Genomic DNA, 16,696 nt, shown 5'->3' with positions numbered 1-16,696 from the left:
ATACATGTGTATGTTATATTAGTATAAAATTCTATATAAGTGAAATGGAAACACAAGTTTAAAGAGACCAAAAAAAAAAAAAGAAAAAAAGAAAACAATGAACACTTGCCCAATGTTTAAAAAGTACATGACCATGATTTTTTTAAAAAAATAAATGATCGTGATTTTCAAATTGGTATGGTACTGAGAGGACACTTAGGAAACTAAATTTAAGATTTATTTTTAAATGATAGTAGTTTGAAATAAAATTACATGCCCCAATTACTCTTTTTGCTACTATTAAACCTATTATTAGATGTTTAGATGTTACTTTGAGAATGTATGAAGGTTTGCTGAGTTTTTTGAGTCTCTTCACAGGTACAAGGGAAAAAATAAGTTTGAAGAGCAATACTGTAGCCATGCAAAGCACCCCCACTTCTAAGTGTGTGCTGAACCCCGCCATCTGCCAGTTCTTCTGCTCTGGAATGCTCTCCTATGTCTGCCAAGCAAACTCTTGCTTATCCTTCAATTCCCATCTCAAGCCTCAGCCCCTCTGGAAACTCTTTGTTAATACTTTCAGCACAATTAGGCACTTTCTTTTCTATGTTCCTGCCTAACTTCATGTATGGTGCCATCACATAGTATTATAAATCTGTATTACATATCTGTCTCCCAATCATGCTGTGCACTCCTTAAGAGCGACTGTTTTCATTATTCTATCTATGGCATTGCCACAAAACACAGTCAAGCTTTTCTTTGAATGAATCAATGATGATGAGTATGGCATCCAAGGCTTATAAAAAGGCTAGTTTATGACTAACTTAAGTGTTCTGCTTTTAAAGATATGTTTTCAATTCAGGCATTGTTTACTATGGCTAAAAATGTTCAAACTACTGAATATTAGAGCTCAAGAAGATCCCACTCATTCATCCACCTGCAAAAAGATTTTTCTTTGTGTTAACACAGCATTGAAAGCACAAAATCATACGAAAGGGCAGAAATGGTGTTGATGGCAAATCACGATGACAAATTACCTTGGTCTTTTCACATAGTGACTTAAGCCATTGATAGTCAGAAATTGGATTCAGTCTTCAAACTTTCAGGCTAGTGTGCTTATCCGCTAGGTCACTCAACAGACCCTGAAAATGTAGGGCCTTTACATGCTGACACAAACAGGTAATCCCATCTTGAGTCTCAAAAAGGCTCTATTTAGAAAATTCTGAATATCTTCCTCTATCATGGTATGTCAGCTGTCTGTACTACTCTACACCTGATTTTAATCAATACAGTTCCTTTGTTTAATCAGCTATGATTGAACAAGAAGAAATAAATAAGAACACAATTTTCTATTGAATCAGATCTGTGAGCTGTTCAGTCTAGTCTTTTACTTCTGAAAAGCACATTAACAATCATGTTGTAGGGGAGTACAGTTATTTCTCAAAGGATTAAGAATAAAATATAAATATCCCTTGCTTCTTTCGCAATTCCATTAGAAGTCAGTGATTCATGAGATAATTTAAGCATTTCTTGAAATCATTTAAATTTAATACTTTTACTCATCTATACCTTCATTCAATGATCACTCACAGAGCACCTGCTATATGCAAAGTACCTTGCTTATTTATAGAGATCATAGATGTCTATCAGAAGATTTCACCAGTTTTTACATGCAGTTGTGTGTGTATGTGTGTTTGTAGTTCTATGAAATTTATCACATACATACATTTGTGTAATCAACACCATAGTCAAGATACTAAACTGTTCTATCACTATTAACATGTCCCACCTGCTATCCTTTATGTCACAAATACATCCATACTCTTCTCAACCTCCGACCATGTATTGCCTCCTCATTCTTAAACCCTGGAAACCACTAGTTTGTTCTTTATCTCTAGAATTTTACCATTTTGAGAATACTGCAAATGTGAAATGTTACACCATGTAACTTTGAGATTGGCTTTTTTTTTTTCACTTAGCATAATGCCCTTGAGATCCATCCAAGTTTTTGCATGCATTAATACTTTGTGGAGTAGTATTTCATTGTGTGGATGTACACAGTTTGTTTAAGCAGTCAGCACTGAAGGACACTTTTGTCATTTCCAGTTTGGGGCTACTATATAGAAAACAGAAAACTGCTATGAAGATTTATTCATGTACTAGTTTTTAAGTGGATATATATTTTTTCATTTCTCTAGGATTAATGACCAGGAGTCCAATTACTGGATTGTATGGCAAGTGTAAAATATCTAGAATCTGTGGTTTGATATTGTTTGTCAGTTTGCAAGATTCTCAGTCATTATCTCTTTGAATATTGTTTCTGCCCACAATTTGTTTTTCTTCTTCTAGAACTCCAATTTACAATAGAAATTTTTCATGGAGTCTTAAATGTTACCTGAGATTTCTTCTGTATTTTCACAGCACTTCCTTTTTCAGAGCTTCAATTTGTAAATATTCTACAATGGTCTAGTTCTTGAATTCTTTCTTCTGTTCATAAACCCATCTATTAATTTCTTAATTTTTCTTACTGGTATCTATTTTTAGTTCTAAAATTTCCATTTGATCCACTATTAGAGATTCCAGTTCTATGAACAAACTATGCATTTTCATCTATTTTTACTTATTAATCATAGTTAAAGCCAGTGCCCAATAATGCCAATACCTGGATAAGTTTTGATTCTGTATGACTTGTTTGTTTGGTTTATCATCATTTGACCCTGTCTCCTGAAATAGTTGATATTTCTTTATTGATTGCTAGACACTGTGCATGAACAATTGTAGAGGCTTTCAATTATGTCTTTCTCCAAAGAATATTTAACTTTCTTTTTCTAGGCAGTTAGAATATAGGCAGATAAACTTTCTCCAAACAGGGATTAAGAGTGTTTCAGGAGGAAACATAAAAATTTTAGAAGATAACATTGGAAAAACTCTTCTAGACATTGGCTTAGGCAAAGAGTTCATGACCAAGAACCCAAAAGCAAATGCAACAAAAACAAAGAAAAGTAGATAGGATGCATATCAAAACCACAATGATATACCACATTACTCCGGCAAGAAAGGCCATAATTTAAAAAAAATCAAAAACTAATAGATGTTGATGTGGATGTGGTGAAAAGGGAACACTTTCACACTGCAGGTGGGAATGTAAACTAGTACAACTACTATGAAAAAACAGTATGGAGATTCCTTAAGAACTAAAAGTAGATCTACCATTTGATCCAGCAATCCCACTACTGGGTATCTACCCAAAGGAAAATAAGTCACTATATGGAAAAAAACACTTGCACACACATGTTTATAGCAGCACAATTCACAATTGCAAAATATGGAACCAGCCCAAATGTCCATTAATCAATGAGTGGATAAAGAAAATGTGGTATATGTATATACTATGGAATACCACTCAGCCATAAAAAGGAACAAAATAATGGCATTTGCAGCAACCTAGATGGAGTTGGAGACCATTATTCTAAGTGAAGTAATTCAGGAATGGGAAACCAAACATCATATATTATCACTTATAAGTGGGAGCTAAACTATAGGATTTAAGACATAAGAATGATACAATGGAACTTTGGGGACTCAGGAGGAAGTGTGGGAGCAGGGTGAGGGATAAAAGACTACACACTGGTACAGTGTACACTGCTTGGGTGATGGGTGCACCAACATCTCAGAAGTCACCACTAAAAAATTTATCCATGTAACCAAACACCACTTGTTCCCCAAAAAACTACTGAAACGTTTATAAAAGTGTTTCAGGCTAGATTTTAGACTTTGTATAAGCTGTGCTACTTCTGTTTACCCTTGCACAGAGGGTGTCTCAGAGCCCCTTCTTCTCGACAAGGCCTCAACTCCCAATTTTCTCTCTTCTGTTATGAGACTCCTAAAATCACTGTTTGGCTTTTTAATCTCTTAGAAGGTATTTTCTACATGTTTTCTTGCCCAGTGGCCCTGAGAATGTAAGTTTAGTAACTAACAAATATCTTAAAAGAAAATCACAAGCAGAAAATCAGGCTTACTTTTTGTGATTTCCATTTCTCTAGGATGCTGGTCCCTCAAGTTTTGGTTACCCTGAAAACCTGAACTCTAATTTTTGTCTTGAGACCAAAGCAAGCTCTAGGTTGCTGCTCTCTGCTTTGCCTCTATGTCTTCCACTGAGAATTTGGCAATTTCCCTGAAAGGAAAAAGACTGAATTATATACAGGACTCAGTTCAATGCATTTTTCTTCTTTCTGAGATTGGACTCCTCATATCCTTGTTGCCTTAGCCAGTCTGATGCTTTCAAATAAATAATTTTAAAGTATTTTATCCATTTTTTATAGTTGAATGAGTCTTGCCAATGCCCAATTCTAATAAAGTTAGAAAACATTCAATGGTATGCCCCAGCCCAACAATTCTTATCAAGAAGTCATCATTTGTCTCCATAATGGCCAGGAAGATAATTTTTTAAGGTCTTTTAACCAAATAGATTCAGTTCCTATTGATAGACCTTGGCCTTATGGAAGCCACTGCTGGGTAAATCTTGCTGTCAGGACCTCCATAGACATACAGCAGAAAGGTTACTATTGGTGATTGGAGTGTGCACCAAGTTGGAGATATTTTCTTATAGTGTTATATGCCCCCTCTGCTACTGTTGCTTTTGATTAGCGTAGCTCAAAACACCCGTACTCACTATTAAATGAATTACAGGAATATGACTTTCTAGTCCACCCATTGCTACCAGGAAGGCTAGAATGACCCACACTAGCTTTCATCTGGAAAGCACAGGGGTGTCTCCAGTTTACATGACCATCTTGGAAATATATGACTGAAATCTACAGCCCCTTTCTGTCAGCTGTATCAAAAATCCTTTAGAACTTTTCCTGAAACCAATAGCCATGAAGTGCAGCCTATGACTTACAAATTTGTTTTCTGACAGGCCCAACAAAACATCTCATCCCACCCAGAAACCTCTCTTTCCCTAGTTTTTCACTCATAGTAATTGTAGATAAATCTGAATGCCTTCTTTGGTTTATAATGGATCCCTGGAAATATCAGGTCCTTACTTGAGGAACCTGACAGTATGCTATCAACACACGCAATGCTCTTGCCTTGGTAGCCTCAGGCCAACACTAACATCACAAATTTCTGACTTCTGATGTACTGAGAACTAAAAATACAGTTTAGTGATAAAAGGGCTCTAAAACTGAATCAGATACTATAGAGCCAATGAAACCCAGCTATGCATGCTAGCAAAGCATTTAATTTGGATTCTTACATGTTTGTCATTCATATGTGTGTATATATACATTAGCATATATCCTCCATTTTCTGGTATATATAACCCTTTTGGATCTCAACCTGATTCACTCTGTGGATTTTTACCACCATTTCACACTTGAACAGCATTGAACAGCAACCTTTTTTTTTTGTCTATTGCTAACGCATTGCTCATCTTCCTCCTTCCCCAATCTACAACACTGGTTATCTTTTGAATACTTGCTCATATTTTCTATGATTGTCAAGTCAATATGTTCTAGACTTCACTGTGACCAAGTATTTGACGTATACAGCATTATGTTCTATTACTTTAATTTATTCCTCTCTGCTTCTTATTTGATTACTAGGAAGACCAACTTTGCAGTACCTTTTAAAAATCATTCATAAAATTGTTTCCAGTCTGTCTAACCAATCTTTTTCCAACACAAAATATTACTCTCAATTACAGTAACTTATTTTAAAATAAATTTTTATAGAATGCTATCTAAGACATTTTGGAAATATATACTAATTATGTTCAATAATTACTCTTTATCCATATGTTTATAAAATGGATGTAATCACTCTTATTGCTTGCTCAGTAAGATTTCCCTTTATAATAATAAGACATTGTAAAAACGATTGTCTTTCTTGTGTTCAGTAGTTGCACTTGGTGTTAAGGTATCCACTGTTTTCCCCAGTGAGCAGGCAAACCCCACTTTTTGAATTTCCTGGGATTTCCTCAGGAGTCCTACCATACAAGAAGCCCACCAGTCTTCTGGAACAGTGATCACTGTAAAGCAGGTTTCACAGTCCAGCCACCTTCTTGATAATTTGATAGTTCCCCACTTGGGGCTCTGCAAGACTTAAAATGATCTTATTCTATGCCAGCAATTTATTTTCATCTAAATTATAGATTCAGTCTAGAACATCCTGAGCATTTGTCATTGCTTGCTCTAATACGTCTTACCTGTCTATATTGAAACATTTTGACAGGCTCTATCAAGAGCCACTCTCAGTGCAAAGCAGTTAATTCACTGTGTAAATTTACTTTTTCTCTGTCTTTCTTTTTTCCCCAAACTTATTTTCACAAGCTTCCTTCAGTCTTCTTTGTTTTTTCCTACCATGTTTGGTCTTCATTTCACTTACCCAAATGAGTGACAGCGTCCTTGTCCCAAGGCCAGGTGGCAGCACCTGCAAGGTCTTCCCGCACTGAGCTGGCAAAGTAGATGTTGAGGAAGTGAGTACTGTTCAGCTGCAGGGCCTCCTTCAGCTCCTTCACACTCATGTATGCCCTAGAGAGCGTGCAAGATGAGAAAATGTCACAGCAAAGAATTGGTACTTAGAGAATAGCAGAGCCAGACTTAATCAGATTCTAATGGCACTCCCAGCCAGCATTACCTTTTGAAGGGACATGGGGCAGAGACCAGCCTATCGTGAAGACCAGAAGAAAAGGCACTAATACACATTTGGGATGCTCATACCAATAAATAGCATAATGACCTTTTAAAACACTATAATGTTTGTATGAATACTCCATATTTAACATCATACTCAATTCCCCACCCTACACCTAGATTATTTCTTCAAGATAAACCTAATGATCCCATGAATTCTTTGTCTTGAGAATTATTCTCAGGCCACAGTGAAGAAGGCCTTCCAACTCTCAGTTTCTTGTTCTTTCCATCACACTGCATGATCCTTGAATTCCAGTTCAAACTCTTTTTCAGTGTATGCCTACTTCAAGCATTATTTTTTAAAAGAAAAAAGGAAATAGAGGATAGAAAACATAAAGTAAAAGAGGAAAAAATGAGATGAGTTAAAAGCAGGGAAGCACATAATAAAGCTACTGCAAAGAATAACAATTATATAGACATCTCTCTTTCTAGTCCCTTAATCCATAGAAACTCTACCATACTCCTATTACCTTATGATATTTACCAAGTATGTTTATTGGTGACTTTGAAAGCACTAGGCAATATTATGTTTGCATTGATGCACAGAATTAAAGGTTTGTTAAAAACACATGACTTGTGGCTTATAGAAAAGGACACAAACATTTGGTCTCTTTCTAAACTCATATATAGTCAAAGACCTTTAGCTTCTCAGCATCAGTGAAACTTAAAACTTTACCATAAGCAAACAGGGCCTTTCTATTCTCACTGAAGTGTTATTTTAAGAAGGAACAACTAAACCAGAGCTCAATGGCCCCTTAGACTTACTAGATGCTCCCCACAGTGGCCATGGTCTGCCATTCCAGAGATAGGAATGTTCTTATCACAGCGTCAGCTGGGCAGACAGCCTGGCCACACAGGTTGGAAATTTCCTTTACAGATTATGCTTTGTTGATGCTATTCTAGTAGACAAGCTGCAGACACTGAAATCTACCGCCCCAGAAGCTCATGTTAGGACAGCATGACCCTTCCCCTCTAGCTTGCTCTGCCTCCCGACTATTGATGCCATCTATTTCATCCAAGTGTAAGATGTGCTGGCAAAATCACCTGAGAAAGGGCAATCCCAAAGATTGTTTATTTGTTTTCTGGAACAGAACCAAATATAGGAATAAAAGGAAAGACAAAAAAAAAAAAAAGATCTTGCTTTAGAACCAAAGATGTTTAGGAGAAAAGAGCTTTTAAAATACCATCTTTTATTGACTTATAATATCTTGGAAAACTAGCTCTCAGCTGCAAGAAATCACCAAACTCCAAGAGATGACGTCATATGTGATCAGGGGGATAGTTCTCTTGTTGCTTTCCTGAAGACACAATGTTTTCTGAGTTGTTGCCTGGTTTTCCTGATACATTAGTCACATTCTCTTTTACTTTCTCCTTTATTAGAAATAAGTATAATTTCTTTTATTGATGAATTGATGGTTTGGGGTGATGATATCAAGTGAGTCTTCAACGTGGAGATGTTTCAATAGGTCAGAAGATAGAGAGGGGAAGAGAAAAGAGAATAAAATAAATGAAAAGAAAAAGAAAGAGAAGAAAAGAAAAGAAGGGGGAAGAGAGAATCAGAGACTGAGCATGGGCTCAGCTCAGGGTACCAAGGAAGAAAAGCCATACCCTTTCTCTGTTCCTATTCTTGGATTCCAATTAAAATTGGGAGTTGGTAACTTGACAGCTTTCTCTCTCTTCTCTGCAGGCACTTCTCCAACCTCCCTGCTCCTGGCATGGCTTATTTTGGCTATCTGTGTGCTACTGGCTTCTTTGCCTGCCATCTAGCAGTCTTGGACACCATCCTCCCACCCTCCCTCAACCCAGCAGTTCCACTAATTTCTCTTGAGCAACCTCCAAGGGGCCTCCTCCTCCACCCCCAACCTCATTAGCTGGTTCTCCTCATCTTCCTTTTCTTCCTTGCCCAATTCTCTCTCCAGCCATAAATTACCCTTCCAGATCACAGTATTTATGTCATGCTGGTAGCAAACTGGGTATGGTTACTCAGACTCCTGTACTTCCTGGAGATAGAGATATACGTCATCAAGTATAAGGGAGAGAATAAATTTTAAAAATCTAGAAAGAGTCATTAATTGAATTGATAGAAGAAACCCTTATTTTGCTGGAAACAAAGACTACCGTCCAGACTTTCCTCTAAACCAGTGAGAGCAAACATGCAGAAGTCAGTGTGTCTGATTTGCATGCAGATTGCTCTGTCTACTGCAACACAGGTAACCATTTCAAAAGTTAATCGGAGCTAATAAAGATATATGTCTTAGCTTCTCAACCAATATGACCAGAACCCAGTTCATGGGCTTAGGATGAGAAAAAATGGACATTATTTTCAAATTTAGAGATTAGCACCTTACTTCAGAAATGATTAAGAGATAGACGTGCCATTCAAATTAGCTTAATATTCAAGGGAAGGCAGAATGCCACACATAAATGCAGTGAAATGCATAAAGGGCATGCATTGACCAGAACTTTGTATTAAAAGGGGATAAACTGCATTAATCTGCTTAATTTCTGCCAGGACCTACCTTTCCTCATGCTCTGTACACTCTAGATAAGGATACTCACTTACATGTCTCCCTGAAGGACTCAGAGTGACCAAAGTTATGTCTTGGTTTTTATAAATATTATCTCAGTAACAGGCTGTCCTTGGGGCTGACATATCAAGCTGTTCTGCCCCATTGCTCCAGCTTGTTAGTTCTGACATGCCCCAAGGAGAGTGCACATCTGCTTCACCATTCTATGACTGTCACCTACTGGTTTGGGATTAGCCATTGCCGGGTTTCTAGTCTACCATGTTTCATTGCCTCCCTGCCTTAGTGTATTCTCTCTGGCTTCTGCCATGCCCCTGACAGCTGGCTCTCCAGCCACATCCCAGTATCTAAATGTACACACAAACTGCAACTACTGCTTAGTTCCCAACTAAACAAAGTAAAAGTGTAGGAAAAGTGATTCTTTGTGCTGTAGTTTATTAGTCAGTTAAAAAACCTCGTTGTACATTGATAGCAATTATTCAAGAAGGAAGCCAGAAATAAGCAAAAGATCCTGAGCTGTCTGCTGTCTGAAGGAAGTTGAATCAGTATCAAAAATTGGCATGTAGAAAACAAGACATAAAGGATGGATGTGCACCTTGAGACTGGGACCCACAGCCCTACTTCCCACAGTCAGAGTAAACCCACGCCAAAGGAGGAGCCTGACCGCACTCCACAGTTGATACGGCAGCCACCTGCAGAAGGAAAACAGATACCCCTAAGGACCTTCAACCAATTCCCCTCACAGAAGCAACGTGTGCCTCATAGACATTTGGGTTTGGTTAATCCTAAGGCTTCCTGTCATTACTGTAAAATATGGTTCTCTATCCAAAATATGCAGGAGGGTCCCCTGCCATTCCCATCCCCTATCCACTCTCCCACTATGTCTCATCTTTCTAGGGAATATCACCTTTGACCTGATCCCCCACCCCATTCAGTGGGCCCACACCTTGGGACTTGTGGGCCCCTGGAAGCATTCTCCAGGCTGCTCAGTGCAACCTCAAACACATAGTTTTCTCTGTTCCTGTAAAATTCCTTTTGCTCTTAGGTGCATGGAACTCTACTCATCCCCATATACTCCTCACTTCCTTTCATTTTTTGTTTTCTGGTTACTGTTCTCTGGTTTCTGTTTTCTGGAGTAAAGAGTTCCAGTACCTGATTCCTGGGCTCTCCCCTTACTCCACCTCCTATCATCACCTGAGGAATTTCTTTTTTTTTTTTTTTTTTTTGAGACGGAGTCTCGCTCTGCCGCCCAGGTTGGAGTACAGTGGCCGGATCTCAGCTCACTGCAAGCTCCGCCTCCCAGGTTTACGCCATTCTCCTGGCTCAGTCTCCAGAGTAGCTGGGACTACAGGCGCCCGCCACCTCGCCCGGCTAGTTTTTTTTTTGTATTTTTAGTAGAGACGGGGTTTCACCGTGTTAGCCAGGATGGTCTCGATCTCCTGACCTCGTGATCCGCCCGTCTCGGCCTCCCAAAGTGCTGGGATTACAGGCTTGAGCCACCGCGCCCGGCCGAGGAATTTCAACACTTGTGTGAAGCATCCACTGAAAACAGTCTTACTCTCTTTTTTTTTTTTTTTTTTTTGAGACGGAGTTTTGCTCTTGTTGCCCAGGCTGGAGTGCAGTGGCACGATCTAAGCTCACCGCAACCTCCGCCTCCAAGGTTCAAGTGATTCTCCTGCCTCAGCCTTCCTGAGCAGCTGGGATTACAGGCATGTGCCACCATGCCCGGCTACTTTGTATTTTTAGTGGAGACAGGGTTTCTCCATGTTGGTCAGGCTCGCCTTGAACTCCCAACCACAGATGATTCGCCCGCCTCGGCCTCCCAAAGTGCTGGGATTACAGGTGTGAGCCACCGCACCTGACCAACACAGTCTTATTCTTGACCTCCCTATTTCTAATGATCTTCACTCACTTCCCTTTGCCTATCCATTCTCATTGTCACCCTTATTAAGATTTATTTATTTATTTTTCATTTTTAATCTCATGAAGATTTTCAGTTCCACTTGTCTGTACTTTCAATTGTTTATGGCCATCTCCTCTCCAGGGGTAATCTGAAATTTTCAATATTCTTCTTTTGCTCCTCTCACCTCAACTTTTCTATTTTCATGACTCTTAGTAGATGCTCATACCTCCTTCTTTGATGATAAAATCAAGCCCATTCATCATGAACTTTATCACTGGGTCACTGGGTCACTGGGTCTCTCTCTCTCTCTCTCTCTTTCTCTCTCTCTCTCTCGCTCTCAAACACACACATACACACACACACACACACACACACACACACACACACACACACACACACATTTACTTCCTTATCTATTTGTATTCCCTTTCCCTGATCCCACAAGATGAGGTTTTCCGAGAAAATCCTAGCTAACACCCTGTCCTTTTTCTTCTTCCTTTCCAATTCAAACTTCTTAAAGGAATAATTTTTTCATCTCCCATTCACTTTTTTCCATGTGCCTCCTAATCCCACTATAATCTGGCTTTCATCTGTACCACTTTATCAAAATTGCTTTCATTAAAGTTATCATTGACTACTTAAGATTCTCTGCCCAGAAAATTAAAAAAAATCATTCTCTTATTGGAACTTCTTGTTGCATTTTTATATTATTAGTTATTTCTCCCTCCAAAAACTCTCTACTTCCTTTGCTTTCATTGCAATGCTCTTTCCTGGTTCTCTTTCTGCTTTAGAGACCAACAATCTCAGTCTCCATTGTGAGTTCCTCTTTTCCATTATAATTTTTAAAAGTTATTTCCCAGGGTTCTGTTTGTGGCCCATTCTTTTCTCACTCTCCATGCTCACCATTGGGAACCTTTCTATTCTTAAACTTCAAAGCACCATCACTATTCGAGTAACTCCCCAACATAAATGTAACTAGTACTACCTCTCCTCTAAGATTAGATTCTTGTTCTTTTCCTAGCAATTCAATATTTCTACCTGGTTTGTGCACAGAAACCTTGAAGTCAGCATGTCAGTGTAATTGGTGGTTCTATCTGAGTACAAAAGAAAGTCAGACAAAGTGAATTTCAATGCATCTGACATAATGTTCCAGCTGGTGAATCTGTTGACTTGTTTTTCCATGAGTAGATTTGCAAGAAGGATTGAGTTTTGGTTAAATACAGAGAAAATATATGCCTGTGTCCATGGAAAGATTTAAAAATCAAGGACAAGAGAAGGAACACATTGGCATTTTGTCCTCTACCTAATCTTACAAACTGGATTTTGAGATTTTTAGGAAGAAACTAAACTTCATAAAAAAAATTTATAAATCCAGGATAGACAAGCAGTTCTGCTTGAAGTCCTAACAACAAAACAAAGTACTAATGAGGATAAGGGTTGCTGTCTCCATTTCTGGCAAGAATTAAGGGACATCAGCACCATTCTGACTCTTGAGAGTTTTACAGCCTTGGATTGCATCAGGTGCCAACTCTCTAAGGCCAGCTTTTCCCCAGAGAAATAGGGCAGCGCATCATCTGGAAATGCTGAGTGTCAGCAGACAAGGTAAATACCATTGCCAGTGTTGAATGGTAAATAGCAGGAGAGCCACGGAACCGGTGGGCATGAATTGCAAAGGCACACCTTTCTGGAGACTCCAAAAAGGTACACTGTATGAGGATAAGATTTTATAGTTACACATTGAGCTAATGTAATTTGACTGTTAATGGTAGTATGAGCTCATTCATGCCCACAGCATTATGTGGACTGTGGATATTCAGTTTATCTCTAAGACAATGCTCACAATCTTCCCCATACCCATTTCTCCTCCCTGGTCCCTCTCTGAAGTGGTGCCACTTCGAATACTCTTTCTATGACACCAGTAGAAAACACAGAATTCCTCCCTCATTCCTTGCTCTCCTTCACTCCACCCCCTCAGTACAATCAACCAACTGCTGATGACCCCAGAAAGAAGAGACATGGTGGTGAATATTGTTTCCCTTCTGAAAGCCACACAAGAGACCAGACAGTATCATCACCAGAATATCATCAACCAGGAATATATTTGTTTCTTGAAATTCAAATATGGAAAACCTGACAAGACATTATACACAAAATATTAACTAATGTTTGCTGACTCATGTAGAAATGAATACTACTAGAAGCAAAATGGAATTTTCTCTAGAAATATTTGTGTTGTAAGAACTTGAGGTTGAAATAAAAGAAATAATCAGAGATTGAAAGGACTCAAAGTCTAGTGTCATAACACTTTAAGGTAGTCAGAATAATGCCCTCAAGGATGTCCGTGTCCTAGCCCCTGGAAGCTGGGAATATGTCATCTTACATGGCAAAAAGGACTGTTTAGATTTGACTAAAAGTACAGGCCTTGAGACGAGGAGATTATTCTGGATTATCCCAGTGGACCCAATCTAATCACACAAGTCCTTAAAAGCACTTTTCCTACGTGTCATCAGAGAAAGAGATGTAGTGATGGAAACAAGATCAGAGAGAGCTAGAATGCAGGCTTTGAAGAAGGAGGAAGGGGCCCAAAGCCAAGGAATTCAGGCAGCCTTCAGAAACTGCAGAAAACAAAGCAGTAGATTGTCCTCTAGAACTTTCACAAAGGCATGCAGCCTTGTTGACATCCTGATCTTAGCCTAGTGAGATTTATGTTAAACTTCTGACCTACACAAGTACAATACATTCATGTAATCTTAAGTCACTTTGCTTACAATAACTTATTACAGCAAGAATTGAAAGCTAATACATCTCTTTTCACTTCAAAGTAATGCCATTGGAAAATAAAAGAGCATAAAGAGAGTGAACATCTGGCTTTAAAAGATGGTATCAAAGGAAAATATTTGTTTAAAAAAAACCTCTGAGACCAGAATTATGGATTCAAGAGGAGGAAAAGAACGTACTCCACCACTCCAGGTTTTGGCAATATTTTACCCACCATATCAAGAGAGCCATATAGTAAAATTTATTTAGAAGGGTAGGATAAAAATAGATAACTCATCATTTACAGATACTTAGAAAGACAAAATATAAAGCACACAAAAGAAAAGTGTAGTGAAAGAGGTCCCCAGGAGAACTTGAGAGAAAACAGTCAAGAGGGAGCCAGTGTGTCCGGAGCACAGGCTCTCAGGCCGGAAGAACTTAGTCTCTAGGCTCACCTCCCCCACTCAATGGCTATGTGGCATTGGCAAGGCACCTGCCATCAATGTATCTCAGCTTCCTCAACTGTAAGATAGGAATAATAAAAATAACTATATGAAAATATAGTAACTAATACACAAATATATAGTTATAGTAACTAATGAAAATAACTACATGAAACCCACCTCATACAGTTATCGGCAGGTAAAAAATGGATAATATCTTAATAAATGTGACACTTTATAGTGTCACACATAAACATTCAATAAATTTTATTATGAATACCAATACCTATGGCTTCAAATGTCTACTTAGCCAGAAACAAAGTTCAAATGTCATAATGTAGGAAAGCAAGTGTTATTTCCAAGACTTGGAAGAGAGCTAATCATAGCTTATGTCTAAGGAGCAGGTATACTTTGCTTAAAAGGTGCAACGGAATGGAGGCAATCCCACAGTGCAGAGAGGAAGAAAGTATACTTCCATTCACGCCCTAAAGTCAATCCATGATGGGAACCTTTCAACAACAATAAAGTAGAAATGAAACTCTCCTGTGCACAAACTACCGTTGGCCTGGTAAGACACAGAGTAGTGTGGAACTTGCATTAGTGATTCTGAAACCTCCCAAAAGCAAGTTCCAAAATGGTCACAGAAGAGGGATACAGTGATTAACCCCAACCTCAAGTGAGATGATCCCTGCCTGAAGGCTGCTTCTGCTAATAGCAACAGCACCTCCAATAAATACTTTTCTTGACTCTCAAAAATTTCAAGAAACAACAAAGAGATATAATAGTTTGATTTTAATTCTCACTAATAAGAAATAACTAGCTGGTGATGTTGAGTGAGTAAATTTCCTTATTGAAATAAACCTCTATATTTTTAGTATTTATAACAGCTCAGGCTGATAACACTAAAATTTCAAGCTTTAGCAAATTAGATTTCCAAAAAGGAAATGATTTAATGCGTAGGACTCTCAAGGGGAAAATGGCCCTTTGGAGGTGGAAGGATAGAACCCTTAAAAATCAATTTAATCCTAGATTGTCCCAATAAAACAGAAAGGAGATATAAAGCATCAAAAAGAACCAGGTATTAAAAGAGAACTCTCTAGGAAGCTAAAATTTTAAGAGAACACGTGTAGATTTTGGAAGGAGTAATAGCATAAAATGGTTAAAAATAGAGCAAAAAAATAAAGCCTTGAACCAACATAAGCATGAAAAAACACAAAGAATGATAAATTTTAAAATGTATTTGTTTCAGAGCATTGATAAAAATATAATATACTGATACAGAAGGGAAAAGAAAAACAACCTGAACTCTTAGAAATCTGCCTTGCTACCAAGATGAATAATTATTAAAATGGAAATCCGCTCAATAATTTATTTACCTGGTACCATTTATTTACTACTACTAATAATAGTGATCACAATTAATTCAGTCCCAACTGTATGCCACATGCTTTGTATATATTTTCTCCTGTAAATCTCAAAACAACTTTATGAGGTTAGCACAATTACTTCATTTTACAGAAAAGAAATTAAGGCTTTCAGAGGTAAAGTGTCTTCCCCCAGATCACATAGATTGTAAGTTTTGGAGGAAAGTTTTAAACCTGGATTCCTCTAATTCCAAAGCATGCATTCTTTCTTCTAACCTTAAATTGGTTTCCCTTATTATCTGCAAGTCACTGTGCTAGACCCTGGCAATGAAAAGATACAGAAGACATGGCTCTTGTTTTCAAGGAGCTCAGTCAATGAGCAAGACAATTATGTGAACAAATAATTAAAATACAATGTGACAGGCACCATAATAGAAGTGTGTACAAAATTACATGAAAGAACAAAGGACAGAGTGAAAAATATGCTTAGATAATCAAACATTAATAAGACACTTATTAATGTGGTAGATCTTGTGTATTAGTCAGCACATAATTATTCCACCTTCCTTCTAGTCTGTCTCACTGTTCTGGAGGACAGAGAAGCTAAATTTTACATTTCTCCAGCTCCTTTGCACCCAGGGATTTGGAGGAGATTTACAGTCTACCATCAGTAGCTCTTCATGTTAGAGCTAAAAGGTGACTGTGAGATGATCACCTTGCTTCTCACTGCCTTCACTGACTTTGCCTGCAATGGCTGGGCAATAGTGTTCTGGCATCCAGTCATGAGCAATATGGGTCTTCAGAGACAAGCTATGGGGCAAACCCTCTTTGCTGGTGTGGATCTATATAGGCACAGCATGACTTAGTGATGACATCAGTGGTTTCTTGATCTCCAGACAGCTGCTGGCCAGCGTGTCCCTGAAACTGGCAGTTCTAATGGAAGCTTCAGAATTCCCACCTCCCTTTCTGTGGCAGGTATAGCAGCTCCACTTGCAGACCAGTTCCATAATCTTACTCTGAGAGATAGTTCTAG

General features: G+C 38.3%; 1 protein-coding gene across 2 annotated transcripts in view; it reads right to left on the bottom strand.

Annotated features, from left to right (window-relative positions):
- Positions 1-16,696, bottom strand: part of LOC105484475 (pappalysin 2) — a 305,327-nt gene that overhangs the window by 175,020 nt on the left and 113,611 nt on the right. For both annotated transcript variants that reach the window (XM_011746126.2, XM_011746125.3), the window contains exon 4: positions 6,364-6,509. In XM_011746126.2, coding sequence (XP_011744428.2) covers positions 6,364-6,509 — 146 coding nt within the window. The remainder of the gene's footprint in view (positions 1-6,363; positions 6,510-16,696) is intronic.

This window comes from Macaca nemestrina, chromosome 1 (assembly GCF_043159975.1).
Source record: "Macaca nemestrina isolate mMacNem1 chromosome 1, mMacNem.hap1, whole genome shotgun sequence".
Taxonomy (NCBI): domain Eukaryota; kingdom Metazoa; phylum Chordata; class Mammalia; order Primates; family Cercopithecidae; genus Macaca; species Macaca nemestrina.
The sequence above is the reverse complement of the archived record's forward strand: the minus strand, read 5'-3'. Positions and strand labels throughout refer to the sequence as shown.